Genomic DNA, 27391 nt, shown 5'->3' on the forward strand with positions numbered 1-27391 from the left:
TACTTAGCTAGCTACGATAAAGCTAGTAGGTTCCTAGTAGAAAAGGCTCTTAGGTAGGCCGTATAAGTCTTTTTAATATAGTTAGTTATATAGCCCCTTAAGGAGGCTATTAAGGCCTTAAGCTTTAAAAGCTACTACTTAAGAGTCTCTTTTTCTTAAAGAGAGATTAGCTTTATAGTACTAACGGATTCCGTTATCGATATATATATAGTAGTTAGAAGCTTTATCTTATAAAGGTACTACTTTTAGTAACTCTTATAGTCGCCTAAGGTAGTAGAAAAAGCTCTTTACTATATAGAGGTTAGCTCGGAAAAGAAGGTAGCTCCCTCTATAAATTCTATTACCCTAAGAGAAAGAGGGGGCTTAAGAGGGTCCTACTTATTAAAGAAGACTAAATTATAAATAGTCCTATCTATATAATAAAATCCTACTTTAGCTATAAGGTAAAGAAGATACGGTTTAACGGAGAGCTATTTATATAGGATATCTTAAATTAGCTTCGAAAAAGGGGCATTTTACCCTTCTTATTAGTACTAAATACCTAGGCCTAAAATAGAGAGGTAGAAAGATTAAGGGGTGCTATAATAAAAAGGGCCTATATAATGAGACTTATTATAAAGCTTCCCTATAACCTTTAGAAGGAAGTAGTTAAGACCGCTTATTACCTTTAGAACCGGACCCCTAGGGACCTTAAGGACCCTAGGGAACTAAACTAAGGAATAGACTAAAAATCCCCTTTTAAGCTCTTTATAAATAAGAGGGCCTCTCTAGCTTACCTTTATACTTATAGCTATAAGGTATACGCTATAACTACCGATATATAGCTAAAAAGAAAGAAGAAAAGAAAGCTTAATCTTAGAGCCTTTATTAGTTACCTTATTAGTTATAATTCTATAAATATCCTTTAGATCTAGATTCCTCTTTTATAAAAAGTTATTTTAACTAAGGATATAATTTTCGACGAATCTAGCTTCTTTAATAAAAAGAGGGATTAATAGCCCCTCTTACCTTTATAACGTTAGCTAATTTAAAAGATTTAAATCTCCCCTTCTTAATAGTCTTAAAAAGAGGTCCTAGATAAGGAAATAAAAGAAGAAATAAACGTTAAAGTAGTTAACGATAACGCTATCTTTAAAGAAGAATAAGAAGAGGAAGCTATTAGATTAAATAATCTAAATAAAGAAGAAGACTATAGGAAAGCGGTAGAGCTAAAATACGCTTACCTTCCTATACCTCCTCTTATAGAATAAGAAGAAGATTTTAAAGTAGCTTTTTTAGTTAGTCTTCCTATCTTAACCGCTAAGGGGGTAGGAAAGGCACCTTTCTTTAAGGATTACTTAGCTACCTTTTTATCCTTACTTTAAGAAGCAAAGGAAGGTATAAGGCTTAATATAAAAAAAGACTAACCTCTCCTATATTTTAATTGTTTTTCTAACTTTTATTTAATACTTATAGAAGATAGTTCCTATAAAGTATTTATAGTAGGCCGGCCCTTTAAGCTATAGCTATTAGTAAGGAAGGTATATAAAAGAAACCTCTTAGACCTACTAGTAAACTAAAAGCAGCTAGAAAAACACCTCTTTAAAGACTAGTTTTTCTAGGCCTAGAAAGACTACCTAGCCTTATATAAAGAGATAGGGTCTTTTAAAGAGGTCCTTAAGGAAAAGGTAAGAGGAAATTAGGTCCTTAGCTATAAGTAGGTCTTTATCTATAAAGCTAATAAATATAGCTTCCTTTAAATATAAGGAACGGTATTCCTACTATAAATAAAGCAGCTATTATATACTCTCTTAATTATATAAGCTAATAAGTTATATATTAATTATAGATAAAACCCTATATTATAGAGTAAGAATCGCTCGTTATTTTATATATTATTATATATTAAACGGGTTACTAGTTATTATATAATCGGGAATCGAAGAAATAGAGCTAGCTTAGAATACTAGCTAAGACCTCTTAAGAATACTAGCACGACTAACCTCCTTTAAATATAAATATTAATAGATCTAAGATACTTCTTAATATACTTAAGGTATTACTAAATTCCTTAGTCTTAGGGCTATATAGTAGCCTAAATCTAGTCCTAAAAGGATCTTTTATTTACTTATAATTATCTCGTCCATGTCGCCCATAAGCGCCGCCACAGTGCACCACTTCACACAGCAACAGCAACAGCAGCAACAGCCGCCGCCATCTAGCCAGCATCCCTTCTTCTCCGCCGACATGCTGCCGATGGACATGCCGCAGCAGCAGCACCGGTTGGCCAACGGCTTCGCCCCGCCCCTTAGTCGGCAGCTCTCCTATAGCGCATTCTCTGTGGACTCGCCCGACAGCGGCGGCCTGGCAGACGGGTGCAATCACCACGCAGGCCAACACCCACTTACGCCGGGCGCGATGAGCGGCTTCGGGGGGCAGGACGCCTCGGGCTGGTTCGTTCCGCTCACCATGAATGGTCCCGACGCGAACCAGAGCATGGGCATGGGGGGAAACGCCGTCGATCCCTTCATCAACATGTTCGGCATCACGCCCAACCAGCTGGATGCCCTCCAGTACACTCTATAGGCGACGTCGTGTCCTCGGATCCTCGGGCAGTGGTTGACTGACCTGGCCGTGGACCGGCAAGTAGACAAGGGGGATGAGTGGGAACAGGAGAGGAGAGCGCCATGCCGCCATCTCCTCTCGCTTCCTTCATTTTGACTCCCCCCTTTCCCCCTTTTTTTGGAGTAAATTTGTTTGCGCCGCGCATCGAGCGAGATTTAGAGTCGAGTTAAAAAGCAGAGTTGAGGGGCATCTTGTTTACCACATCGCCGAGTTCAGCGCGTGTACAGAAATAAGGACGTTGGGTGCATTTTTACGAGCCAAGGATGGAATTTGAGAAGACAATACCCAGGGAGAAACATTGATCTTGATATCTGGAACGGGGGCGAATTTGGGGACTGCGCAAAAGTTGAGACCGTGTACATGGTGTTTGTGCCATCTTGGGGGCAGGGCGTGTATATAGACGAGCCCGATGGATGGGCGATAGGGACAGATGTGTGCGTACAATTCTCTGCTTGGTCTAATCTCTGCCTGATCAAAGTTATATGTATGTCTGCCTGGTCAAAACTATATGTATGCGACGAGTACTGAGACTGGGCAAACCGAGAGGACGCGGGGTTAGGAAAAGTCGCCCCTGAGCGCCGTGCCATGGGCGCTGCTCAATTTCCTCAACAGTACCTTGGAGTAGGGAGGTAGGCGACGGCTAAGCATCCTCAGCCGCCACACCGCCCTTGCCCTTGGACCGCTTTCTCTTCTTCTTGCGCGCGCCGCCGACATCGCCCACGACGTTGCCCTGCCCTTGGCCTGCGTCCCCCCTCTTCGACTCCTTGGCGGTGCCCTTGCTCCTGCTAGCGCCGCCGTCGCCGCCGCCGTCGCGCTGCTGCGACATCTCGGCGCCCGCGTCGTCGGCGTCGGCGGCCACGCGCTCAAAGCCGTACGTCGGGCCGGCGGCCTCAAACTCGCGGCCAAACGTGCCGCGGCGCCACTCGCGGAGCCGGGCCTTTTTGCCGAGGCGCTTGCGGTCGCGCCGCTTCTTCTGCTCGTCGCGGAACGACGCGAGCTTCTTGAGGCCGGCAAAGTCGTTGAGCGCCTGGTCCGACGGCGCCAGCAAGATGTCGCGCGCCGTCAGGCCAAACGATTGCGGCGACGTCTCGCGGTACCGGAACGCCGTGGCCGCCGGGGCCGCCGACGACGCCGACGCCGACGCCTTGCTCAGCAGCTCGTGGTTGGTGAGCTCGAGCTTGGAGTCGACGAGCGCCTCGAGCCGGCTGCGCTCCCGGCGGGCTGCCTGCTGCGTCTCGAGCCGGGCGCGCTTGTGGTCTGTCGTCTTGCGCTTCTTGGGCGGACGGTCTTGGTCGTCTCCGCTGTCATCGTCCCCTTCCGCGTGCTCGCCCGCGTTGTCGTCGTCGCTGAGGGCTATCGGCGGCCTGGCCTCGTCGTCCTCAAAGTCGGGGATAATGTCTTTGATGTCAATGTCGTCGTCCCACTTGGGCTTCTTGGGGCCCTTCTTCTTCCTGCTCGCGCCGGATTCGGCCTCGTCATCCGACTTGGCCGCTCTGTCCTCCATGGCGTAGTAGTCGTCGCCGAACCGCCTCTTCATCTCCTCCTCCCACTTGTCGTTGTCCCAGGCGTCGTCGAGAAACTGCATCCACTCCTCCTCCCGGAGTTGCTTTCCTACCGCGCCGGCAGCCTGCTTGACCATGCGCAGCTTCTCCCCGGTCTCCTCGAGCTTCAGCTTTCGGAGCCTGGCCTTTTCCTCGCGCCTCTGCCGTTTCCCCTCCTCCTTCTTTTCGCGTTCGAGTTCACGTTGACGCTTTCTGCCGGTCTTCTCTTCACGCCTCACGGATCGTGCGGCCGCAAAGTCTCGGGCGTAGGATTTCAGAACCTCGTTGCTCTTGGCGGGATCTTCGAACCGCATGTTGTATGCCTGCTCCCATTCATCGGCCATGTCGTTGTCGTCATCGTCGTCTGACTCGAATGCCTTCCATTTACCGCCCTCCTCGGGAATCCAGGCCCGCGAAGCCAAGAAATTAGACAAGAAGGTCTCTGGGTTCTTGTTGGCGTTGGCGACGTCCAGTTCAGACATCTTCAGCGTCGTGGCCCTCGAGGGATGGACCCCGTTGGAATTGGCTTTTGCCGACTCCTTTTTCTTCATGAAGCCATCGTCGTCGGAGCTCTCGTCCTCTTCTCCATGTGTGGCATGGATTTCGGACACGATTGATTTCCTCAAGGCATCTTGCTCCTCCGCGTACGTCCGTGGGGAGTCTTCCTCGTCGTCAGAAGCACCGACGTCGCCGCGCAGGATTTTTTCTCTTTGGTAGTCGCGCAGGTACACGGGCTTCTCCTTCTTCTCCTTTCCTGCGGCCAGAGCCTCTTCGTCGGGTAGCTTGACAAATGTGACGTTCTTATCGTAGACCCGGGGGTCCTTGTTTCGAATCGCGTGCAGAGTAGCGGAGATCTGGGCGTCCAAGTCTTCGGTCGCCAAGAAGCCCTCCTCGTCCTCGGTTTCGTTTGATGAAGACGACTCGTCGCCATCGCTGTCGGCGCCGTCTTTGGCGGCACGGCGTGGGTCTTTCTTGTACTTTTCTTCCACTTTGCGGCCGTCAGAGGATAGTAGTCAGGCAGATGAGACTTGTGAAACTTACGTCTGTGCTGCTCCTCGCGCTTCTTGTTGTGTTCGAATCGCCGAGCGTACTCTTCATTCACCTTGAAGCCGCCCGCTTCTTCAATCTGTGCCCCGCCATCCGAGTCGGAGTCGCTGTCCTCCAGGAGAGTAAGCTTGGGATGCTTCGACCCTGCAGCTCCTGATTCGGAGGCGGGGCGTGATTTGAGAGCACTCGGAGCCATAATTCTGGCCTGGACGTCAGAGGCTTCGATCTGGCAAACACCTGGTGGCGAAGAAGACGGTGCTCGAGACTTGCTTCTCGAGAATTTTTGGCGGTGTGTTTTTTTCTGCCGCCTGTTACTGCGGAGGGATCGTCGGCCAAGGCGCAACTTTTCGCCGTTGGCGTGGCTGGCGGGGGCGCAGTCTGGAGTACCCAGTACTTGCCATTTCGTGGATCAGTTACAGGCTACGCGCCTCAAATGGGAGACCCGCTAGCGCCGAGCCCGTAGAGCAGTGCCTGTAGTAAGCCTTGGACTCGAAGTAGACTCTACTTGAGGTTGCAGGCGTTGAGAACCTCGTCATCGTTGCGCCTCTCCTCCGCGTCTCAAAGGTGACTTCTTACTCAAGCCAGCCTTGCCATCCGCGAGCGTCGTTACCAGCCAGCCAGCGAGACCGCAGCAAGGCCATCGCCGAAATCCCTACCCCTGAGCTCTCTGCCTGGGCCTCGACCCTTTTATCAGCGCGCAGAGTCGCAACTCGATCCGGCCGGCGTTGCAGAGATGGCGGATACGAATGCTCCCAAGCCGAGCAGCAGCGTCAAGCTGGTGCTCTTGGGCGAGGCTGCCGTTGGAAAGGTAGCGTTGCTATGAGCCCTGCCATGCTCGACCCCGAGATTTCGCAGTGCTGATGAACGTTGCATGCAGTCATCGCTGGTCCTGCGGTTCGTCAATAACGACTTCCAGGAGAACAAGGAGCCTACTATTGGTGGTGAGTCCCGCCCATGGCCTCGCATTTAATGCCTGATATGCTGACTGGAACGTGCTCAGCGGCCTTTTTGACCCAAAAATGCAACCTGCCCACCCGGACAATCAAATTCGAGATCTGGGACACGGCGGGCCAGGAGAGGTTCGCCTCACTTGCGCCCATGTACTACCGAAATGCCCAGGCCGCCCTCGTCGTCTACGACCTCACTAAGCCAACCTCTCTCGTCAAGGCCAAACACTGGGTCGCCGAACTGCAGAGACAAGCCTCGCCGGGAATCGTCATAGCCCTGGTGGGAAACAAGCTCGATCTGGCTGGCGAGTCGGCCCCCCCCGAGGGAGAGGATGCCGATGATGGCCAAGGTTCTGGTGACGCTCGCAAGGTCTCGACGGAGGAGGCCCAAGCCTACGCCGAGGAGGAGAGCCTGCTATTCTTCGAGACGAGCGCCAAGACGGGCCACAATGTATCCGAGGTCTTCACGGCGATTGCAAACGCAATTCCTGAGACGTCCCTGAAGTCGGCGAGGGCGGCCGGCGCTAGTGCGGCCGCCACCAGGGCAGGCGAGGAGCAGAGAGTCAACTTGGGAGGGCCCCGGGACGCGGGAGCCAAGGACGGCTGCGCCTGCTAGGGCCACCGCTTTCTTTATACTATGGACCAGGTGCGGCTGTTTTCTTCCTCGACCCCTGTTTGCCCTGGCAAGTAGTCGATGGCGTCCAGCGCCGAATCGGGGATTTCGGAGTCAAGCTTGCGTTTTGGGAGTCATCAAGTCATTGTTTGCTCTTTTAATGTCGTTCGTCTCGTTAGATATGCAGCTGTTTGGCCCTGATGGCTGGGCTTGAAATGTGACACGGGACACGCAATGAACGCATCTGTGTTCAGTCAGTGTTGATGACAATAGCCAGCCAGTGATTCAACGTCTGTTGGTGCCCGTCACTGCTCTTCCTGCCTGGCAGACTTGCCGAGGACGCAGATGGCGCTCACGTGACCCCACCCGAGCTCCCTCTAGACAGGCCCGCTTTTCATCGAGCGCGTCAAAACTCCTCACCTCAGACATCCTCAGCCTTCTCTCTCTCCCAGCAAATTCGCCCGTCGCCAATCACTCGCATGCTCTCCAGTGCCACAAATCATTACCGGTCACGTTTGTGACGTGGCCAAACCTGTCACTCCGAACCGAACCCCCAACAAACATCGCGCCTCCACCCATGCAGTCGAGGTAGCGGGCCCGAAAACCCGGCTGCCGACGACATGGCTTCGTCCATTTCAGACGCTCAGGCCGAGCTCATCAGGTGCGCTTCTCGGTGCCGACAGACTTGGAGCTTGCATAATGGCTGACAGTCCCTCCAGCTCGCTCTCGCCCGACGACATTCCCATTAAGCTTCGATGCGCCATCTGCAGCAAGCTTGCCGTCAACGCCTTTCGCCTTCCCTGCTGCGAACAGGCTATTTGCGAGACGTGTACGACTAACGAGAAGCTTTGGTACCCCCAGCACTTTTCTTTTTCTAACACCTCGCTAGGTCAATCCAACCTCCCACCTTCATGCCCAGTCTGCGAACATTCCCCTCTGGCTGCCGAGGATTGCAACCCAAACAAGTCGCTGCGCACTACGATCCGAGTCTTTCTTCGCACGGCCGAGAAGAAGAGGGAAGCAAATCGTCCCAAAGAACCCAAGGCTTCTGCCCCAGCCACCCCCGTTGATGCCGCGAAAACGTCTCTGCCAGTCGCAGAACCGAGTGCCAAAGAAGCAGCTGCTAAAGACGACGCCAATGGAACTGCACCTGCCCAAGAAGCACCTGCAGCCTCTTCTGTGCCAGATGCGACTCAGGGCGCTGACAAGGCAGCTGCCACGCGGCCTGATACTGAGACCTCGTCGGGCCTGCCAAGCCAAAAGGAGCAAGAGTCTGGTGACGCTCAAGTCCCACAGCAAGGGGATCGTCATGGTCCATCGGGCTCTGCAGCTGAAGAAGCCCTCGAAGCTCGTGTTACCAATGGCCCCGTGGATCCGAAGCAAGCTGCAACAGACGAGGCCAAAGTCCCCGAGGGTGAGGGCACCGACCACAACAACTACGGCATGGACAGCGGCTTCTCCAACAGCATGGTGTTTCCCGGGTCCGGCGACTTCAACCAGATGCAAATGATGATGTCCATGCAAAACGGGATGGGCGGCAACTCGTTTGGCGGCTTTCCCATGATGGGTACGGCGCCTCCTCCTTGGCGCCTCGACCGCCTTCGCGCAAGAGCTAACGCATTTGCAGGCATGGGCATGGACCCGATGACGATGCAAAGCATGTACATGAACGGTGGCTTTCAAGGCATGGGCATGAACGGCATGAACGGCATGAACGGCATGAACGGCATGGGAGGCTACGGAGGGGGTTTCGGACAAGGCTCCAATAATAACTGGAACGGTTCACAGTCGTGGAGTTTCGACCAGAATAATTACAATCAAAGTGGTCTCGGCATGGGCACCGGTGATTATGGGAGCTTTAACGCAGGATTCCAGACAGGATACAATCAAGGCAATTACGGTCAGTTCAATGACTATCGCCGCAACAACTTCGGGCGTGGTCGAGGCCGCGGCCGCGGCTACTATAGCGGACACAGCCGAGGCGGATACCACCAGGACGGCGGCATGGCGAACCCCCAGGACCAAGGTTACCAGTCACAGCATGGACCCGGCCACTCTACTCAAGGACAGCTCGTTTCAGACGCAAAGGGAGACGGCGAACCGGCAGGCGAGCACGCTGTCGGCCTTGCCAGACAGATTGGCGACGAAGGAAGCCAGGGCACGGGACAAAAGCCTGGACAAGGCGGTGATGCAGACGTGGCACACGGGGACATGAGCCAACCTGCATCCCGTGAGAACCTAGGCAATGAGACTGCCGGAACCATGTCCCATAACAAGGGGACCGCCACCAGCGAGCGTGGAACCATCCGCTCAGTCTTATCTACGCCAGACGTGCCCATCAACGCCCCGACTGGCCCCAAAGCCATGAGACAGGGCCTGCCGAACACCAGCCTCCACCATCTCCGAGCTCGGGGCTACCAAGTGGACGCCGCGCCGGCCTCGGCGAGCACGGTAGGAGCCGAGGAGCAGGCGGCCGCCGATGGCACTTCTCGTCCAAGGAGTAGATCCCCTGACCGTGAGAATGAAAAGACCACTGGCTCTTCGCGTGACCTCAGTCGAGGACGATCCGTGGGCCATGACGTGCCTGACCTGGGCAGTCGCGACGTCCTGCCCCAAAGCCGAGACCGCTCGCGCTCAGGGTCACGCAAAGGTAACAGGGCCCAGAGTCGCAGCCGCAGCCGCAGCCGCAGCCGCAAGAGCTCTCACCGGGAAAGGCGTCGCCGTTCCCCTTCGGCAGACGTCGGCGAAATGGACGACAGCCACCGCCGCAAGAAGGCGCGAAGCAGCCGACGACACCATGACGACGAGCACCGCAACCCAAGGGAGGACAAGTATGCCGAGAAGTCGCGGTCCGCGTCCCCTGACGAGTCTAGGAAACCAGTCCATCGCAGCCACAAGGACCGGGAGCACGACAGTCGGAGAGATCGAGACAGACATCGTGAAGATGACCGCCAGAAGTCGGGCCACCGATCTCGCCGCTCCCATGATCGCGACCGCGAGCGTGATCGTGATCGTGACTATGAGCACTCACGACGTCGTGACAGGGACGGCGACCGCGACAAGGATCGGAAGGAGCGCAGGGAGCGACAGAAGGGAAAGGACCGCGAGAGGGATCTTCGACATGGCAGCAGCACCGCGCGTCCTTCGGTCAGCCGCAGATCGTCGTCGCCGGACAAGGCGCTCGACGCTCCGAGCGGCCCACGCGGCCAGGGCGGCCGGGCCTCGGGCTCTCGCGCATCGCATGACCACCGCGCCGACCGCGACCAGCACGACTCCCACGGAGGCGCCGGCAAGGTCGGCACGGCCAAGGACGCGCACACGCTGGAGCGCGAGGCGCGCAATCGGGAGCGGCTGCTCAAGGAGGCCCAGCGGATGGCAGGCTTCGCGGGGCTGGCCGGGTCGAAGCGCGGGCGCGACAGTGGCGACGACGGCGGGCGCAAGGCGCGGCGGCCCAGCAGGCGCAGCGAGGCGCGGGACGGGGACGAGGAGCGCATGCGGCGTCTCGAGGCCGAGCGCGAGGGCGGGCGGTGGGACTAGTACGACCATCGTGAGGGTCGCTCGCGGGGGCATCGCGTGGGTCGGCCCTAAAACAGCAGCAACAGCCACCTACCACTCGGCAGTTTGCGCGCACTCTTCGGTTTTTTCCTCCTCTTCGTTCACATCTTGTCTCTCGCATAAAAGGAACAAGGGAGAGGTGGCTTGCGCGCTCGCGTGCGCTTTCGAGTGTAACTATAATCGTCATCTGTCTTCACGACTTCGGAAAGGTGGGGGCGGTTGTCTGAAAGGGGAGAAGAAGCCTGGTTTGATGGCGGGTACCGCGGATGATTTGGGAGGTGAGGGGAACCCTGGACGTGACGCTGTCTGTCCCCCCCTTTCCCCGGGTGTCAGTAAGAGGAAGAAAACCGAGGACCGGTGGAGCTCACCCCGTCTACGGTCAGCAGATCAGTGGAAACGCAGGGTATGCAACAATGGCCATGGTCTCGATTGGCCGGCGAAAACAACGGAAACAAAAAGAGAGAACGACAAAAAAAAAGACGATACCCCGGAGCAATCTCTACCCCTGATGAAGCCCAAGGGAGTCGAGGCCACAGGACGGGACGGTTCGAGAGGAGGGGTTGCTGAAGACGGCTACGGGGTGCCACGTGGCGCGGGAGACACACGAGGTTGGCCATCAAAAGTGTGCCAGCCTATAGTAGCCCTATGCTGTACCTGGTCCTGAGAGGAAGATGTAGCCCTTGTAGGAATAAAGAGAAATACAAGACAAGAAAGGAGAATAAATGGCGTCGAGGACTAGAAAAGCCATCCTGAAGTTTGTACTTTGTTCAACGAAGATTATGCAGCCGACAAGGGTATGGGAGGAATTTCCAACACAAGAGAAAGAAAAGAGATGTCGAGTGACTAGCACGTGTAAGCGGCTTGTTTCAAGCCGCAGAGCCAAAGGGTGCATGTCCAGGGCAGTGAGATCCCAAGGGGCAGCCTCCGTCCAGACCCCGCGCGCAAGCAAACGCGGGGTCGGTGTCGTCATCGGAGGCCTGGGCTGTCAGCCCTGCAGGGAAACGTACAAAGAAAAGAGGTAGCAGGGTGGTTAGGGAGAGAAAGGCGGCCAGGCCAAGATATGGCAGCCCCATCCAAGCGCCCTCGCTCTTCATGCCGGCAGAGAGCATGCCGGCCAGGGCAGGGCCAGCGAAGAGCGAGCCTAGCGCCTCGGTCATGCCGATCAGGGTCTGCAGCTTAGCCGTGTGGTGGGCGCTGACGAGGTAGGCGGCCAAGGACCTGCACACGGCCGCTAGTCCGGCGCCAAGCGTGTTGACGACTAGGCCGGTGACGACGACGTAGATGCGGTCGCTGGCCATGAGCAGACAGCCAAGCGTGAGGGCGACGGCGGAGGACTGGGCGAGGACGCGGTCCTTGGCGGCTCCAGACCGTCCCTTGGCCGTGGCTCGCGACAGGAGCATCGTGGAGAGGCCCGGCAGGATGACGAGCAGAAGCAGCATGTTGACGGTCCCGCGGAGAGAGAGCAGGTAGCCGGCGGCAGCGAGCGACCATTCGAAGCGCTTGCTGACGTACTGGACAAAAAACTGACTTGTTGCCGCCATCATGGGCATGGGGGCAAGGAAGGTGACGAGGAGGACGGCCAAGGCGGGCTGCCTCAGCAAGTCGAGCGACTCCTTGAGCTGTGCGACACAACGTCGAAGGTGCCAGTTGAGCATGGACCTGGTTGTGTCGTCGATGGGCTCTTGCTTGTCCGCATCTAGCTTTCTCGGGGACAACGTCTCGGGAATCAGCAGCAGCATGGCCGCTCCAAGAAGCATGATGCCGAAGCTAATGAGGTATGGAACCCATGGAGAGGTGATTTGCATGAGACCCGACGATACGACAGGTCCAATAAAGGACCCCGCCAGGGTCCCAAACATGATGGCGAGAAACCCCGATGCCCTAAAACAACGCGTCGAGTTAGCTTCCGGGCGGCCATGATCGGGGAGATGGAGACATGCCTGTGGTCATCAGTCGTCACATCGGATACGGCGGAGTGGAGGGCAGAGATGACGACGCATCTCCCGCCACCTATGAGAAAGAATGCCGGCGAAAAGAGGACGGTATGGGGGAGCAGCGTCTCTGAGCGGTAAATGACAAGGGCGTTCCATGCCGAGGAGAGGAAGTAGCCGGTAATGAAGAGTAGCAAGATGGGTTTTCGTCCGATCCTGCCGAGGCCCGAGTCAGCTCTTGCTCATGTTCCCAGCGACGAGTGAGGGATTGGAAGAAAGGAGGAGATGGTTACTTGTCGGAAAGGGCGGCGTATGGGAAGGCAACCAGCAGACCTGGCGGGTGTTAGTGGACGCGTGCTGATGGCGAGAGAGGAAGACGACGAACCAATGGCGGCCTCGAGGGTGTCCATGAGGCCTTTCAAATAGGCAAGCTCGGACTGGACTGAGTCTGCCTTGCATGATTGCTCGTCGATGGGAGCTTCCGTGGCATTGCGGACGGTGTAGCGACGACAAATGGCGTCCTCGAGTAGCCTGGTCGAGGGGACAGCGCTCAGAGAGTCGGAGCAGGACAGGAAAAGGACGAGGAGGGACAAGAGAAGCACAATAGTCTGTGGTTTCCGTCCTCGACATGATGGCGGCACTCGGGCATCATTAGGCGGCGACTGGCTGCCGAGGAGGGCGGTGGTCTCGTCCATGGCGAGCGTGGTGGATCTATGATGCAAGGAGAGAGCTCAAGTACTGGGGCCGAGCGGGATGCAGACGGTAGGACGAGCATTGAGGACTCTTTAGTCAGATGGGTTTGGTATAAAAGCGCATGCTTGAATGTCTTGCACGGCAAACGCGCGCCGCCGTAGAAACGGCCTCCATGCCAGCGACAAAGAGGCCTGTCTCAGGTTGGTTTCTGGCTGGTCGGGACATGCTCAGCAGCAGTGCCGAAGAGGTTGCAGGCCAGGGTCATTGGGCACAGGGCGCCTCTCATGTCCTTGCGGGCAGAGACGGCTATTCAATCGAGAAGGTAGAGCGAAGACAGGGCGAAAGGGCTCGTGGCCTTCCATTTTTGACAACGGGCGTTGTGTTCTCTCTCTCTGTGGCTTGCGGCCGCAGCCAACCACGGCGACCCTTGCTAGAGGGCGGGCGAGCTCGAGGGGCTGAAAGATGTTGGATGAAACGGTGGTTTCCAAAGATAGGTCCTGCACGTAAAGGGTGCGAGGTGAGACAAGTGGTCAGGCCGACGACGACGCGGGCCGTCCCCCGTTGTCATCCGCCGACGAGGATGCAAGATAGACGTGACACATGACACCCGTCACTCGAGCTTTGCATCATGGCATGACTGCATGGAAAACGACAGGACGGCACGGCAGCGGTTCCATCGTCTCGGGGACCTGGGGCGCTGTTGATGCGGGCCCAAGACGCTGCGTGTACAGAGCCTAGTGGTGGTTGCAGTCCGTTGACATTGCCGATGCGAGGATGATTGGCCGACGCTTCGAAAAGGGCGGAGAATGACGAGTGGTGATAATGGCCGAGTTGCTTGTTGGCCGTAGGGACGGGCGGTGAGAAAGCGAGGTGAGCTGGCCCGTACTGTGCCACACTGTACATAGCACTGTATCAGCGTGGGGGTTGGAGGAAGGCGCCGAGGAACGCTCTCTCCCCCTCTCCCCCCCGTCCTCGGCTTGGCAAAAAGGGATTGTGCGTCCGAGGCGCACATGCAGGCGGTTTGACGACATAAGTTAAGTACCTACTGTACTGTACTGTACTTTTCTTGTTTCACAGACACGTCTTGCCTCTCGTATTTCGGGGCCGTTATTGGAAGCAAATAACCCGGTCAGAACAATGATGCCGGGTTGGGACTGCGGAATATCAATTCCATTTCGAATACTTGGTGGTTGAGGGCTTGAGGCTGAAGACGAAAGCCCAAAAGTCTAGACGCCGCCGTTGGTCAGTGATGGGCTAGAGTAAGCGGCCGCGGTCTCGATATGGTTCGTCCGCGAGAGAGAGAGGGATCGCCCCGGGAACTTGTTAGTGCAGTTCAACTTCAGAAGTTCAGGCCATCCCACAGCTGCCACAGCATCCAGCAAACAGGGGAAAAGCTGGTAGGTAAGCATGCCGCGGGGGCGACTCTAAACCCTCGACTTCCTCTAAGAACATGAGATGCAAAACAACCAGTCAAGCGTGGCCGCCAGGCTTCCAGAAGCCTTGTCGTCTCATCCATGCGCCTTCTTGTTAGCTGCCGTGCGTGATTGACGTCCCGGAATTCAATAATGCGTTCGGTCGAAGTGACCGGCGAGTTCCCTTCTAGCTCCTGATCCAGATCAATGAATTCTTCCCCATCCCGTGCCCCTATAAATGCCCGAGTCCCATGCCGGAGACTCTCGAAAAAGAGAGGGAGAGCAAGACACACACGCATACTCTCCCTAATCAACTTCAAGCCTTGACGGCCTAATTCTCTCTCTCGACCTCTCTGGCTCGCAAGCCTCGACCCTTCTTTTCACCTTGAAACAACCAAAATCAAACTCTCACACTACTCACTTCCCTTGAGCCTGCAAGGCAGCGCCACCCTTCGTCGTCGCCCACTCTCATTCAAGCTCCATACCCCAACCGCGATGCGCTGTTCCGCGTCGGACGTCTTGGCTGCAGCCACTGCTGCCTCGGCTGGCCCGAGATACATCATGTACTTGGACCAGTGAGTTCACCATCGCGTCTAAGCAAGCAAAACTTGCCAATCGTGCCGGCGTCTTTCTGATCTCGTCTCAGATACCACCTCACCACTCTCCCCCCCAAGGACATCACCGCCGGCGTCAACGTTGTCATCACGGCCTTTGCTCCCTCCGCCACCTTCAACAACGGCTCCGAATACACTCCCTTCAAGCCTCTCAATGAGATCCGCGAAATGTTTGACAGCGGAACAAAGGTGTGCATGGCCATTGGCGGCTGGGGCGACCTCGAGGGCTTCGGCATCGGCGCTGCCACCGACGAGTCCCGCAAGACCTTTGCCAAGAACGTGGCCAACACCGTCGAGAAGCTGGGCTATGACTGCGTGGGTGAGTTGCTGGCCCAAGCCCATACGTCTCATCCTCGCCCAGCATGCCCGCTGACCCCTTTGACAGACGTTGACTGGGAGTACCCCGGTGGCAACGGCGAGGACTACAAGAACATAACCAACGATAAGAAGACGAGCGAGATCGAGTCGTATCCGATGCTCCTGTCCGAGATCAAGCAGGCCATTGGAGACAAGGAGCTGTCCATCGCCGTGCCCGCCAGGAAGCCCGACTTGATTGCCTACACCGCTGAGCAAATGCCCAAGGTCAACGCAGCCGTCGATTTTGTCAACGTGAGTGACGAGCGGCTTCCAGAGCGAGCGGTCGTTGGCTGACAGTGTGTGCTCCATCAGGTCATGACGTACGACATCATGAACCGCCGAGACAACGTGACCAACCACCAAAGCTCCGTCGTGGACTCCAAGGCAACAATCGAAATGTACATGGAGCTCGGCGTGAATGCCAGCAAGATGAATCTCGGCTTCGCTCTTTACGCCAAGTTTTTCGAGACAGACGGCGAGTGCACGCAGTCCGTCGGCTGCCCGACTGTTCTGCTCGAGTTTGAGAACGGCACCGACACGCAAAAATCTGGGGCCGTAACGTTTGAGACGCAGAGTTTCAGCGACCCCGCCTTCGCCGAGGCCCTGAAGAAGGGCAACCTGGACTCTGAGCGTGGAGGCCAGTGGTACTGGGACCCGGCGACCAAGAAGTACTGGACCTGGGACACGCCCCAGCTCGTGACTCGCAAGTTCAACGACATCGTCAAGCCCATGCAGCTCGGCGGTGTCTTTGCCTGGAGCATGACCGAGGACAGCAACGACTGGGGTCACATAAAGGCCATGCAGGCGGGCGTCAAGGAGCTGTGAGGGTCGGTGCCGTTAGGACTTAAGGCGATGCCTTCAATGTGTATTTAGAGGGAAAATTGCGGACGCGAGTTCGACCCAAGGACAGCTTAGCTTGTAAGCCATCTTGCGGTTCCTTTGCGAACACAACAGTTGTTGGCATGTCATTGCTCCCAGGACGTCGAGTGAAATGTGCCGATCCGAAATACGCGCTTCGTAAGTTGAGCCTCAGTTGAGGTGGTCCAGGATTGTATCTGGCTATCTGCCCGTGTTCTTTCCAGAGGCAGTGGAGAGTGGGTCCTATCGAGTTGTCGAGCCACACCGCCCGGCAGAATTATCAGCCGCCATCACGATCTCGGACGCAATTCACCGAGATGCCAAGCGCGGACCAGAGGATCTTCGTCGGCCCAATTGAAGCGCATCTTGACAGGCGCCGCCATGCCTCGCGAAGCCTCGCCCTCCCTCTCGGAAAAGACCTTTGTGTCAAGGGCCCTGGAAGAAGGGCTGCGCCTGGACAACCGCAAATTCGACCAGTTCCGGCCGCTGCAGCTCGCCTTTGCCGACGATGAATATGGCGTCGCAGATGTCCGGTGCGGCAAGACGAGGTGTGTCCCGTCATGCTATTGTCCGTTCATATGGAATGGTAGTGGGGGGAGAAAATGAAGGAGGCTGTTTGCTAATCACACCATCTACCCCTCCCCTTCAGAGTTGTGGCCAAGGTCTCAGCCGAAGTGACGGTCCCCTTCACGGACCGCCCCTTTGACGGCGTCTTCACAATCACCTCGGAGCTCGGCCCCATGGTGGCCCCCTCCTTCGAAGCCAACCGCCCGACCGAGACCGAAGTCCTGCTGTCGCGGCTGCTGGAAAAGACGATACGGCGGTCGGGCGCCCTCGACACCGAGTCGCTGTGCCTGGTTGCGGGACAAAAGTGCTGGTCTGTCCGCGTCGACGTGCACGTCCTCTCGCATGACGGCAACCTGCTCGACACGGCGTGCCTGGCCGTCGTCGCGGCGCTGCGCCACTTCCGCAAGCCCGAGACGAGCATGCAGGGCGAGACGCTGACCGTCTACACGCCCGCCGAGCGGGAGCCCGTGCTGCTGAGCTGGCTGCACTCGCCCTTTTGCGTCACCTTTAGCTTCTTTGGCGACGGGGGCGACGCCGTCCTGCTGGATACCACCTGGCTCGAGGAGCAGCTGAGGGTCAGCAGCTGCACCTTCAGCCTCAACAAGCACGGCGAGATATGCCAGGTGTCCAAGCTTGGGGGCAGCGACATTGACGCGCCGATATTCGTACAGTGCGCCCAGACGGCGCTCAACAAGTCCAAGGAGTTTACGGATCTGGTAGACAGGAAACTGGGAGATGACGACAAGCGGAGAAACAAGGGGGGCCTACTGGCAGAGCTGACGGCGGAGAACGAGAGGTGAGAGGGGGGCCAAGCGTCTCCCCCTCCCCCCCCCTCTGTTGGCCGAGGCGCACCATGGTAGAACAAAATATGAGGCATGACGATACCCCCCAAACCAAGAATATCAACGTCTCTATGTGCCGGTGAGAAATGCAAGTAGTCGCCATAGCTGGCACCGCCCTTGTCAGTCGCTAGCGGCGACGACAGGCTAGAAATCTATACATCCAAGACGCCGCGCCAAATGTCACTCGACCACGCACCCGCCCAAGAGGGCCCGTAGCACATCAACGGCCGCTACCTCATGACTGGCGGTCGGGACTCCTTATTCCATTGGACCCTCGTCCGTACCCAGTCGACGGCCTCTCTAACACCGTCTCCCGTCAGGGCGCTCATGGACAGCACCCTCGAGTCGCGGATGCTGCTGGCTTTGTCGCCCTCCATGACCTTTTTGACGAGCCCCTCCTTGATGCGAATCGTCTCGACGCAGTCCTCGCAGTCCTGTTTGTTGGCGAGGATGAGCAAGGGCACGCCCTCGGTCTCCGAGTGCTGCAGCACGTCCTCGAGGACGAGGCGGCACTCTTCAAGGCGGCCGCCGTCGTCGCCGTCGAGAGAGCCATCGCCAATGTCAGTGCTGTCGATAATGAAGACGATGGCGTGGCAGCTGGCGTAGTAGCTCTGCCACAGGTTGCGCAGGGACATCTGGCCGCCGACGTCCCACAGCTTGAGGTACATGTCCGGGAGGGTGATGGTGGAGACGTTTTGGCCGACAGTCGGGACCGTCTTGAGCTTGGGCTCGGCGGCGTCGGGGATAAAGAGCGACTTGACCTGCTCGTGGAACGTCGTCTTGCCAGCATTGTCGAGGCCGAGGAGGATGACGGAGTACTCTGAGTGAGGTCAGCGGCGAGGGGCAAGGGGCAAGGGGCAAGGGGCCGAGGCAGACGGGCTGGCGGACCTTCTTTGCTCGTCGCATAGAGGTAGAGGCCCCTGGCGAGGTGGTACATTTTGGGCCTCGATCCTCGCCGCGGACCGTTTCTCGTGGCTGTTACCGCTGCTGCCGTTGCCTCCTCGGCGACGGCGTCATGGGGGTTGCGCTCGGGGCGACTCAATGGATCGGAGGCGTCGGCGGTGGCAGCAGTAGCGGTCTTTGCTGGTGGTTCGCGATGGGAGAGTCCAAAGACGTCGCGAGTTGAAGTTGTGGCGGAAGCGCATATGGCTCTACGGAGTACCTACGGAGTACGTAGTAGGCGCGAAGTACTTCGCAGGTACCAAGTGCAAGTGCCTCCAGACACGTGGGATGAGACCATTGTACCGGATCGTACGAGCACGGCACTTTACGTGGGGGCCAGGTACACGTGTAGGTAAGCTGTCAAGTGCAAAGCGCAGGTTCACCCGTAACGGTAATACCTTATAAGAGACCCCATCTCCTGGTTTGAGATGAGCACTGAGTAACTATACGAATACCCATTTCAACAGCACCATTCGCTCCCGCTGTCGGGCTCAACTCCGCCTGCCCCTGTGCCGTGCTTCCTTAGCGGCCTGCCTGACCGATGAATGGCCCGAGGTACCTCCTGCTTGACAGAGGTGGTCGTTGCACAGAGCATGTACAGTACCTGCGCTGTACCCTCAGTTACCCTGCCGTGCCGTGTGTCCGGTAGCATCGGGACGCTTAGCGGTTATCTGTACTAGTGACGAGACCTTGGATTGTTAGCGGGTATCCGTACGTAAACAAATGTACCCGAGCTCGTATCCGTACCTGCTTGCTTGCTCTCAAGGACAGAGTGTCGGCCGAAGAGACTCGACAAGGGTCCTTTCTTTTCCCGACCTCAAACCAGCGCCGCAACAAACTTGCACACTTTCTCAGCCGCCCTCTCCGTCCGTCGGCTCCCGTCGAGAGAGCCTGGCGCCCGCGACCAAAACCCGTTTCTCGACCGTCGTGTTCAGCCGCCCCATGCACCCAGCACGGGTCCCGCCGTGAGAGAGGCTCGCGCACGAGCTTCATCCGCCAGATTCGCGACGATGCTGTCCTCTGCCCGGGTCGCCGACATGGGCCTTCGGCTCGTCGGTGCGTTTACCCTCGCGCGAAGCCCGCGCCCGTCTCCTGCTGACAGCTCCTTTCTTCCTCGACAGGGCGCGCGGCCGAAGAGTCTGACCCCGAAGGTTCGTCGCAGTCCCGGAACATCCACTTGAAGATGGAGGCGCTTCAGCCCAAGGTCGAGAGACGACAAGACTCGCGCTGACGACTCCAACGCAGGGGGCGACTCGGCGCAAAAGGAGCTCTTCGCCGCCTGGGCCCTCTTCATCTCCATCATGCTCCTCATCGCCGCCTTCTTCACCAGCTACATGCTCCAGATGAAAAAGGTCACGGCCGTCCACGAGACCGTCATCTCCATCTTTGCCGGTTCGCTCCCGCACTCCCCCTCCCCCTCTCGCCGCCTGCCGCCTCGCTGACCTCCGACTCTCCATGCGCCAGGAATGATTGTCGGCCTCGTCCTCCTCGTCACGTCGGGCGACTCGATCCGAAACCTCATCAGCTTCGACTACCAAATCTTCTTCAACCTCCTCCTCCCCCCCATCATCCTCTCCTCGGGCTACGAACTCCACCAGGCCAACTTCTTCCGCAACATCGGCACCATCCTCACCTTTGCCTTTGCCGGCACCTTTCTCTCCGCCGTCGTCATCGGCCTCATCCTCTGGCTCTTTACCCAGATCCCCGGCACCCTCAAAATGACGTTTGTCGACGCAATCTCCGTCGGTGCCACCCTCTCCGCCACCGACCCCGTCACCATCCTCGCCATCTTCAACACGTACAAGGTCGACCCCAAGCTCTACACCATCATCTTTGGCGAGTCCATCCTCAACGACGCCATTGCCATTGTCATCTTCGAGACGGCCCAGAAGTACAACAAGGGCGAGGCCAGCAGCTACGGCATCCTTAGCTTCTTCGAGGGTACCGGCATCTTCCTGCTCGTCTTTTTCGGCAGCCTGCTCATCGGCGTCGTCGTCGGCGTCGGAACCGCCCTCCTCTTGAAGTTTACCTACCTGAGGAGGCTGCCCAAGATTGAAAGCTGCCTCATTGTCCTCATTTCCTACGCCACCTACTTCTTTTCGCATGGCGTACACATGTCTGGTAGGCCCCCTGTCAACCTTGCACCGTCATCTCACCACTCTCGACTGATGTGACCGAAAGGAATCGTGTCGTTGCTCTTCTGCGGCATCACTCTCAAGCACTACGCCTACTTCAACATGTCGAGACGCACGCAGCTCACCACGAAGTACATCTTCCAGGTCATTTCGCAGCTGTCGGAAAACTTCATCTTCATCTACCTCGGGCTGGCCCTCTTCACGGATAATGCGCTGCAGTTCCAGCCCCCGCTCATCATCGTTACCGTCCTCGCCGTCTGCGCCGCTAGATGGGTCGCCGTGTTCCCCCTGTCCCGGGCCATCAACTGGTTCATCCGATACCGCGCCCGCCGTAGGGGCGTGGAGGTCAACGACGAACTCCCCTACAACTACCAGGCCATGCTCTTCTGGGCCGGCCTCCGGGGCGCCGTTGGCGTCGCCCTGGCCGCTCTTCTCACCGGCGAGAACTCGTACGCCCTCAGGGCGACCGTCTTGGTCGTCGTCGTGCTCACCGTCATCATATTTGGCGGCACCACGGCTCGCATGCTGGAGATTCTGGGCATCCGCACCGGCGTCGTCGAAGAAATCGACAGCGACGACGAGTTCGACATCGAGTCCTTTGGCGGCGGCATCCAGGCCAAGCGATCGGGCGCCGCCCTTGGATACAACCCACGCCGGAACGGCAACGTGGCCCTCAACAACCTCGAGGTCCGGGGAACCCGCTCCGCCTCCTACGTGTCCGGCCACTCGTCACCCCTGCCCGGCAGCCTGAGCCGTAAGAACTCAAACGGCCGCAGCCAGGACGACGAGTTTGAGCGTGCCGACCTCCTCGGCCGTAGCCAGACCGAGGACTCGGACCTCGGCAGCGACATCGACACGTCCGACCTCCCTCCGCCCGCGCGTCGTTCCCCGCACTCGCGCACCAGCCCCAACCACCCGCCCCCGCCCGACAGCGCCTTCATGAGCCCGTCAAGCGACCCCCCCGCCGCGCCGCCCATCACCGCCACCGGCGCCATCAGGCAGCTGTTCAGCGCCGAGGACCCGGCCGGCCTGTTCCGCCAGCTGGACGAGGACTTTATCAAGCCGCGGCTGCTGCTCCACGGCGACGGCAGGGGCGGGGGAGGAGGAAGTGGAGGGGGAGGGGGAAGTGGCGGCGCAGGGGGATCAAGTTGAGAGGATGACATACCCCCCTTCAACCTTTGACCTTGCACTCCTCTACTTGTGTAACCATTATGAATCGGCATGTCGGCATGACTACTGGGTGGACCGGAACACTGCGCGGCTCGTGGCCCGAGGCCCACCGTCTGGCGTTTTGTCCCATCTTTTCTCCATGTTCTTCTTCTTCCATAGACAAATACATGGCAGTTCTTTCTTCAGAGGCCGAACCAGGGCAAAGCAGGACTAAGTGAGACGGGGCGAGTTTTGGTTGGTTTTTGTCTTCGTTGCTGGCTCGACGACGCACAAGTCGCACGAGCAAGGAGCAGGGGGCCGTGGCACGTCCCACGACGACGCTGCGTCCCGGGCCAGTCGTGTCGATTTTGAGCCTACATGTACTCATCCATCCTAACTATGTACAGAAAATCCACCCGCTTTCTTTACAGTGTCGGGCGTTCTCTTCCTCTCTATATATCCGTGCCGTCCATGATCGGCACAGCTCCAAGACCGTATTCCTGTCTATTGCTGTCCCGCCGCAGAAAATCAATTGACCAGCAGAGATCAGGACACCGAAAAGGGGTAGCAAGAGGCGAGGATGTGGCTTTCAGAGTCCAAAATCCCCTGTTGGGGGGCCCCTACTTGCCCACGGCCGAAGGCGTCGCACTGCCGCTGGGTGCGCGTTGTTGAGACTGCACCGGGCTCGCAGATGCAGCGACCGGAGTAGCCACAGGAGGCACGGGGGTGCTCCCCTTTGTGGCAACGTGTTGCTGAAACTGCGGCTGCTGTTGCTGCGGGGGCGTTGGCGCCGGCGGCTTCTGTTGAGGTACCTGCTGACGCTGCTGCTGTTGAAGAAGATGGTGTTGATGCTGCTGGAGCCGGATTTGAACCTGATGCTGCTGGGCCTTGGGTGGTTGTTGACCCTGCTGTTGCTGCTGCTGCTGCTGCTGTTGCCGAAGCAGCGCCGCATACTGGTGTGGGCTTGTCGTTCCAGCAATGCTGCTGGCAATGCCGGCCTGGCCAGGTGAGCCCGCCGCAGCATTCATGGCGTTTTGCCGCTGCGCCATCATGGCCCGCGTGAGGTGCTCCGTCGCGAGCTGCCGCGCCTGCTCCGAGGTCAAGTTTGGGTTCTTGGCCCGGAAATTCGTTTCCATGTGGCTGAGCTGCACAGCGATTGCCGGGGGGAGCTGCGGATGCGCACGCTGTCCAGGGGAAGGGGTGGTGGCCGCGGACGGCATGTGGAGGCCGTTCGCCTGTGTCGCACCAACACTGTTTCCGTTGGTGGCCGCAGCAGCGTACGAAGCCATCATTGCCTGCGCGTTGTTCATAAAGGTCTGCTGGCTGAGGCCGTTGATACCGTTCCGCAGTGGCGGCGAATTGTGTTGACTCGCCCCGCCAGGGGTGCCGGGATTGCCCTGCTGCTGCTGCTGCTGCTGCTGCGGTTGGTGTTGCGGTTGGGGCTGCGGCTGCTGATGGTGATGCTGCTGCTGCTGTGCTTGTTGAATCTGTACGGCGGCGCGCTGCTGCTCTGAGATTCGTTGAGCTCGCAGCATCAAGCTGGCGTCCGGCTGCTGATTAGGCATCGCCAACCTATGCTGTCCTTGCGTGGCCTGCACCTGCGTCTGTGGTGTACCGTCCATCTGCGTGGGGGCTGAAAGGCCGCCATTCATCTGAGCCTGGACACCGGCGGCACCGACTCCATTTGCGGGAGCCTGCATCGGCATGCGTGGCCGGTTCTGGCCGGCCGCGACCGCAGCAGCGGCAGCGGCGAGCTGGCTGGACATGGGACGAGCAGCCCCGTTCATACTGGGGTTGGCACCAGGATGGTTTGCGTTCTGGCCAGGCATGCCGGCCCCGGGGGCTCCGGTGGCCTGAGCAGCCTGGGCTTGTACTCGGGCCTGCATGGCGGCTCGTCGCTGTGCCTCTTGACGTTGCGCGTACTGCGCCATCTTTTCTGCCAAAGCCTGGTCCCTTTCCCAGCGCATGAGGCTGTAATCCCTAGGTGTCTTGGCCGGTCTCTGGGACATGGCGTCGTTAGTCTTCTTGTTGGCGCTGTTCTGCGAGGCAGAGTGCTGTTGCTTCTGGATCGCAGTCTCTCGCTTCTTTGCAAGCTTTCTCATAGCATCGAGCATAGTCAGGTGCTTCTGGTTGCGGCGCCTCTCCACTCTAAGAGGGATGGAGGGCCGCCGGCGTATCGGTGTGACGGCACCACCAGAGGCACTGGCTTGCTGTGCAGCCAGTTGGTTCTGCTGGGCAATGACGCGCTGCGCGGCCTCGATCCTGCTGTTGTACGCCTTGAAGTACTGCGTCTTTTGCATATCGGCCGGGAGGCCCTCGAGGTTGATCCAACGCTCGAAACACTCCCACGGCGTCCGCCTCTCGGCACCCGCCGCAAAAGAGGACTTGGTTGACAGCATGCTTGAGATGAGAGACCAGTTGTACGAGTACTCCCGCACGAGCCCGCGAAGCTCGTCGTCTTCAGCCACTGTCCATTGAGAGGGGCTGCGAGATTCGTAGAAGCTTTGAGTAGGCATGGTGTGTTCGGATGGAGGCCGGAACTGGTGACCTGCGTGGAGGCGATCGCGTATGTGTTTCGACTCGGGGTTGAACAAGGCGACCTCGCCGGTTTGTGGAGGCAGCTTGACACTGTGCACCAGCTGGTCCCGAACAAACTGTCCGTTCTTGTCGTCGTCATCATCGTCCTCGTTCTCATAGTCATAACGACTGCGCTTTTGTGGAGGGCGATTGGCTGCCAGCTTCATCTCTCCCTCGACGTACTTGCTCAAAGGCAAAGCCAGACGTCGCCAGTGCGCATCTGGATCGAACTCGTGACTCGACATGTCGGACTTTGGTACCTTCAAAGGTGACCCGTACATCGGCAGCTCCTCCAGCAGCTTGTCCGAGGCTGCTGTCCTTCGCAGCCCAAACACGACATCGCCCTCCTGGAGGGCAAATATTGCAGACGGGGCCACCGTTTCGACAAAGTCCTCGACGAGGTCGTCGACATTCCTCGGTGACTCGACGTCGCCAGATGACACGAGATCCGGCGTAGGCTGGTTCTCGAGGCCGCCCTCACCCACGTCGACCATGGGCGTGTCTTGCTCGGCGACTTGTGCCTTGAGCGGAATCGCAGCTTCGACCTGTAGATACTTGCGTTCCTCAGGGCTGGCTTCATGCCATTCCGCACAAGCATAGGCCAGGTTTCGCGCAACCGCCCTTTTCCATTTCCGCTCCTCGCGGAAGTCGGTGCGCATCCACTTCATCTCTTGCAGCAGCAAGTCCCAGTGGGAAGGTGGCCGTGTCGGTTCCGGACAGCGTTTGGGCTGTCGTAAGGACCACTTGTCGTGCTGCTGCAGGTGATACACCCTCCTGAGGACTCTGCAAGCCTGGTGGTCCTGTATCACGAGGTGGGCGTCCGGTGTGGAAATGGTCTTGTTTGCCTGGAAGAGGATCCTTTCCAAAGGCTGCATCCATTTTGATGATCCAGTAAAGTTCTGCACGAAAAGAGGAGTGTAGTAGTCGTCGGATGCTTGAAACGTCTCTTTGTGGCCAGGAACCAAGGCCTTGTCATCAACCCGCTTGGGCTGCTTCCCGAACAGTACCGTCGACGCATGGTTCTTGACCCTATCTCTTCTTGCCGTGCCGGAGTGTCTGGCTCGAGAGGCCGGAGATTGGGGGGTCGAAGTGACTGGGGTAAGCTGGTCGTGTGTCCCCTTTGTAGTTGCATCTCGATGTGCGCCGGTCGGCAACCGTGATAGCCCTCCAACAATCTCGGTGACAGATTTGAGCCGCATAGCACCAGACGACACACGGGTCACGGGACGCTCCGAGTTTTGTGCCTGTTCCCTGGGCTGTGGATCTGCAGTGGAAGAGCTTGCGGGCGCATCACAATGCGGTAGACGTGCTCCACTAGGAGACAGGATTGCCTGCTCGAGTACCTCGGGCTTGACTTCGTGGGCGTCTAAGTCCATCGCATCTGGAGTCTCTTCATGGCTGTCTGGCACCTCAGTCGAGGGAGGGCGGACAGCCGAGGAAGATGAATGACGTTCCGGCTCGCTCAAGGTAGGGGTTGACTTCGGGATATCCTTGGTGACGGCAAGTCGACCCATGTCTGCGTGCGTGATCTCTTCGGAGGTGCGAACTGCGGTACAGAATTCGGATGCATCCTCTTGCTTGGTTGGTGCAGAAGACTGAAGCGATTCTTGCAACAGCTGATCATTTGCACTTGATCCTTGGTCCTGGACATCTGTGACACTCGCCGGGCTTCCGGCTTCGTTACCCGCAGCAGATCCCTTTCTCCCGACCACATCGGAATAGCGAGGACCGTCCCGTTCTGGACTAGTATCTGTAGATGCGTCGTGCACAGCGGGAGTCGCCGCACTGGGAGCTGTCGAGCCAGGGGTTGACACGGCGTCGGGAACTCGGGGAGGGTCTGCAGGGAGCTTGATGGAGAGTGGTCCGTTGTCCTTGGCGGCAGCATTGATAGCTTCGACGTCGAGCGCACCGTTCACACTTGCATCACCAGAGTGCAAGCTCGTGGGTGCATTGCTGGCTGCGTCTTCCGAAGGCGACCCTTTCGTCCCTGGAGGAAACTTGACTTGCGTGTGCCGCTTCGTGGCGCTGTCCCCCTTTGCCACCCCGTTCGGTTCGCCGTTGGGTCTGGGCGTCGCTGCATCGCCGGCATCTTTTGTCGGGGGTTTGGAGGTCGCAGCGGGCTTCGGGGCGGCTTCAGCAGGTCGGTCGGGCGTAACAGGGAGAGACGGTTCTCGTGGCTGGGTCATCGGAGTCGGCGTCGCGAGACTCGCAGGCGACAGACTCTCTCCGGCAGTAGCAACGACCGGTGCATTCTTCGCCAACGCTGCGTCGGGAGTCTGTGCTTCGCCTCGGACCTCTGATGAATCCTTCCGGGCGATGGAGCCTGGTGCATCCAGCAAGGCACAGCCAGTCGCAGCGCTTACAGACTCGGCTACGAGTCGCTTCATCCTCTCCAGTGACATTCGGGGTCTTGAAGGAATATTGAGCTCGTTTAATGCCTTGCCCCTGCGAAGTGGTCAGTGGGGACATGCATCATGAGTGTATAGCAAGTTGCAAAACGCGCTGGCAGTGAATAAGGCAAAGGCGGCGGGCGAAATAGGGTTCGCGTGACGTACTGGAGAATGTCGCTGGCTTGTAGGAACTGCCATTCCGCTGGTGTGGCGGCCGGCGCGTCGGGGTTGGCGAAGCCATCGTCGGGTAGAGGGTCGACCTGGGATGCGACCGCGAAAAGCTCGCGCAGCTTGCGCTTTCGCGATGTCACGATTGCACTGAGCACCATCAGCAACCCAAAAATGGCATCATTCGAATCGGAAAAATCCGCTCTTTCAAATGGGCAGCAACTTACCTGCACTCATTGCGCCTGGATTGGAGGATCCTTGACAAGTCGGCGTACCCGACCTCAGTCATAGCATCGGAGGTCGCGACATTCGTTTGAGGGCCAAACGGATGCACCAGGAGACAGAGCAGGAGGAAGGGAGATGGAGGAAGGGGAGAACAGCGATGGAAAAGGTGGTGGTTGAGAGACTATTGACGATTTTTTTGCTGCTCTCTGTCGTCGCTGGTCGAG

General features: G+C 57.6%; 10 protein-coding genes across 10 annotated transcripts; 6 read left to right on the forward strand and 4 right to left on the reverse strand.

Moving 5' to 3' along the window:
- Positions 1-2226: 2226 nt before the first annotated feature.
- On the forward strand, positions 2227-2565 carry HRG_09548 (uncharacterized protein; the record flags this gene model as incomplete). Its single annotated transcript, XM_044868019.1, has 1 exon — positions 2227-2565. The coding sequence occupies one exon, from the start codon at positions 2227-2229 to the stop codon at positions 2563-2565; it is 339 nt and encodes a 112-aa protein (XP_044716600.1).
- A 679-nt stretch (positions 2566-3244) lies between these two features.
- Positions 3245-5388, reverse strand: HRG_09549 (KRI1-like family domain-containing protein; the record flags this gene model as incomplete). Its single annotated transcript, XM_044868020.1, has 2 exons — positions 3245-5133; positions 5187-5388. The coding sequence occupies 2 exons, from the start codon at positions 5386-5388 to the stop codon at positions 3245-3247; spliced, it is 2091 nt and encodes a 696-aa protein (XP_044716601.1).
- Positions 5389-5925: 537 nt separating this feature from the next.
- On the forward strand, positions 5926-6755 carry HRG_09550 (ras family domain-containing protein; the record flags this gene model as incomplete). Its single annotated transcript, XM_044868021.1, has 4 exons — positions 5926-6000; positions 6070-6133; positions 6193-6444; positions 6490-6755. 4 exons carry the CDS (start codon positions 5926-5928, stop codon positions 6753-6755), a joined length of 657 nt encoding a protein of 218 aa, XP_044716602.1.
- A 617-nt stretch (positions 6756-7372) lies between these two features.
- HRG_09551 (pre-mRNA-splicing factor 38B) lies at positions 7373-10289 on the forward strand (the record flags this gene model as incomplete). The annotated part of the gene is made up of 6 exons (XM_044868022.1): positions 7373-7413; positions 7472-7581; positions 7642-8319; positions 8380-8982; positions 9082-9583; positions 9644-10289. The coding sequence occupies 6 exons, from the start codon at positions 7373-7375 to the stop codon at positions 10287-10289; spliced, it is 2580 nt and encodes an 859-aa protein (XP_044716603.1).
- An 884-nt stretch (positions 10290-11173) lies between these two features.
- On the reverse strand, positions 11174-12933 carry HRG_09552 (major facilitator superfamily domain-containing protein; the record flags this gene model as incomplete). The annotated part of the gene is made up of 4 exons (XM_044868023.1): positions 11174-12188; positions 12248-12454; positions 12532-12571; positions 12624-12933. The coding sequence occupies 4 exons, from the start codon at positions 12931-12933 to the stop codon at positions 11174-11176; spliced, it is 1572 nt and encodes a 523-aa protein (XP_044716604.1).
- Positions 12934-14838: 1905 nt separating this feature from the next.
- HRG_09553 (glycosyl hydrolases family 18 domain-containing protein) lies at positions 14839-16139 on the forward strand (the record flags this gene model as incomplete). Its single annotated transcript, XM_044868024.1, has 4 exons — positions 14839-14918; positions 14990-15276; positions 15343-15566; positions 15627-16139. The coding sequence occupies 4 exons, from the start codon at positions 14839-14841 to the stop codon at positions 16137-16139; spliced, it is 1104 nt and encodes a 367-aa protein (XP_044716605.1).
- Positions 16140-16553: 414 nt separating this feature from the next.
- Positions 16554-17539, forward strand: HRG_09554 (3' exoribonuclease family protein; the record flags this gene model as incomplete). Its single annotated transcript, XM_044868025.1, has 2 exons — positions 16554-16720; positions 16822-17539. The coding sequence occupies 2 exons, from the start codon at positions 16554-16556 to the stop codon at positions 17537-17539; spliced, it is 885 nt and encodes a 294-aa protein (XP_044716606.1).
- Positions 17540-17811: 272 nt separating this feature from the next.
- On the reverse strand, positions 17812-18518 carry HRG_09555 (ADP-ribosylation factor family domain-containing protein; the record flags this gene model as incomplete). Its single annotated transcript, XM_044868026.1, has 2 exons — positions 17812-18401; positions 18470-18518. The coding sequence occupies 2 exons, from the start codon at positions 18516-18518 to the stop codon at positions 17812-17814; spliced, it is 639 nt and encodes a 212-aa protein (XP_044716607.1).
- A 1015-nt stretch (positions 18519-19533) lies between these two features.
- HRG_09556 (sodium/hydrogen exchanger family domain-containing protein) lies at positions 19534-21810 on the forward strand (the record flags this gene model as incomplete). The annotated part of the gene is made up of 5 exons (XM_044868027.1): positions 19534-19579; positions 19645-19674; positions 19769-19915; positions 19988-20644; positions 20705-21810. 5 exons carry the CDS (start codon positions 19534-19536, stop codon positions 21808-21810), a joined length of 1986 nt encoding a protein of 661 aa, XP_044716608.1.
- Positions 21811-22427: 617 nt separating this feature from the next.
- On the reverse strand, positions 22428-27231 carry HRG_09557 (myb-like DNA-binding domain-containing protein; the record flags this gene model as incomplete). Its single annotated transcript, XM_044868028.1, has 9 exons — positions 22428-22634; positions 22680-23225; positions 23301-23440; positions 23483-25487; positions 25557-25648; positions 25700-25930; positions 26015-26829; positions 26940-27092; positions 27170-27231. The coding sequence occupies 9 exons, from the start codon at positions 27229-27231 to the stop codon at positions 22428-22430; spliced, it is 4251 nt and encodes a 1416-aa protein (XP_044716609.1).
- Between the last annotated feature and the right edge of the window lie 160 nt (positions 27232-27391).

Source organism: Hirsutella rhossiliensis, assembly GCF_020360975.1.
Source record: "Hirsutella rhossiliensis strain HR02 chromosome Unknown scaffold00013, whole genome shotgun sequence".
NCBI lineage: Eukaryota > Fungi > Ascomycota > Sordariomycetes > Hypocreales > Ophiocordycipitaceae > Hirsutella > Hirsutella rhossiliensis.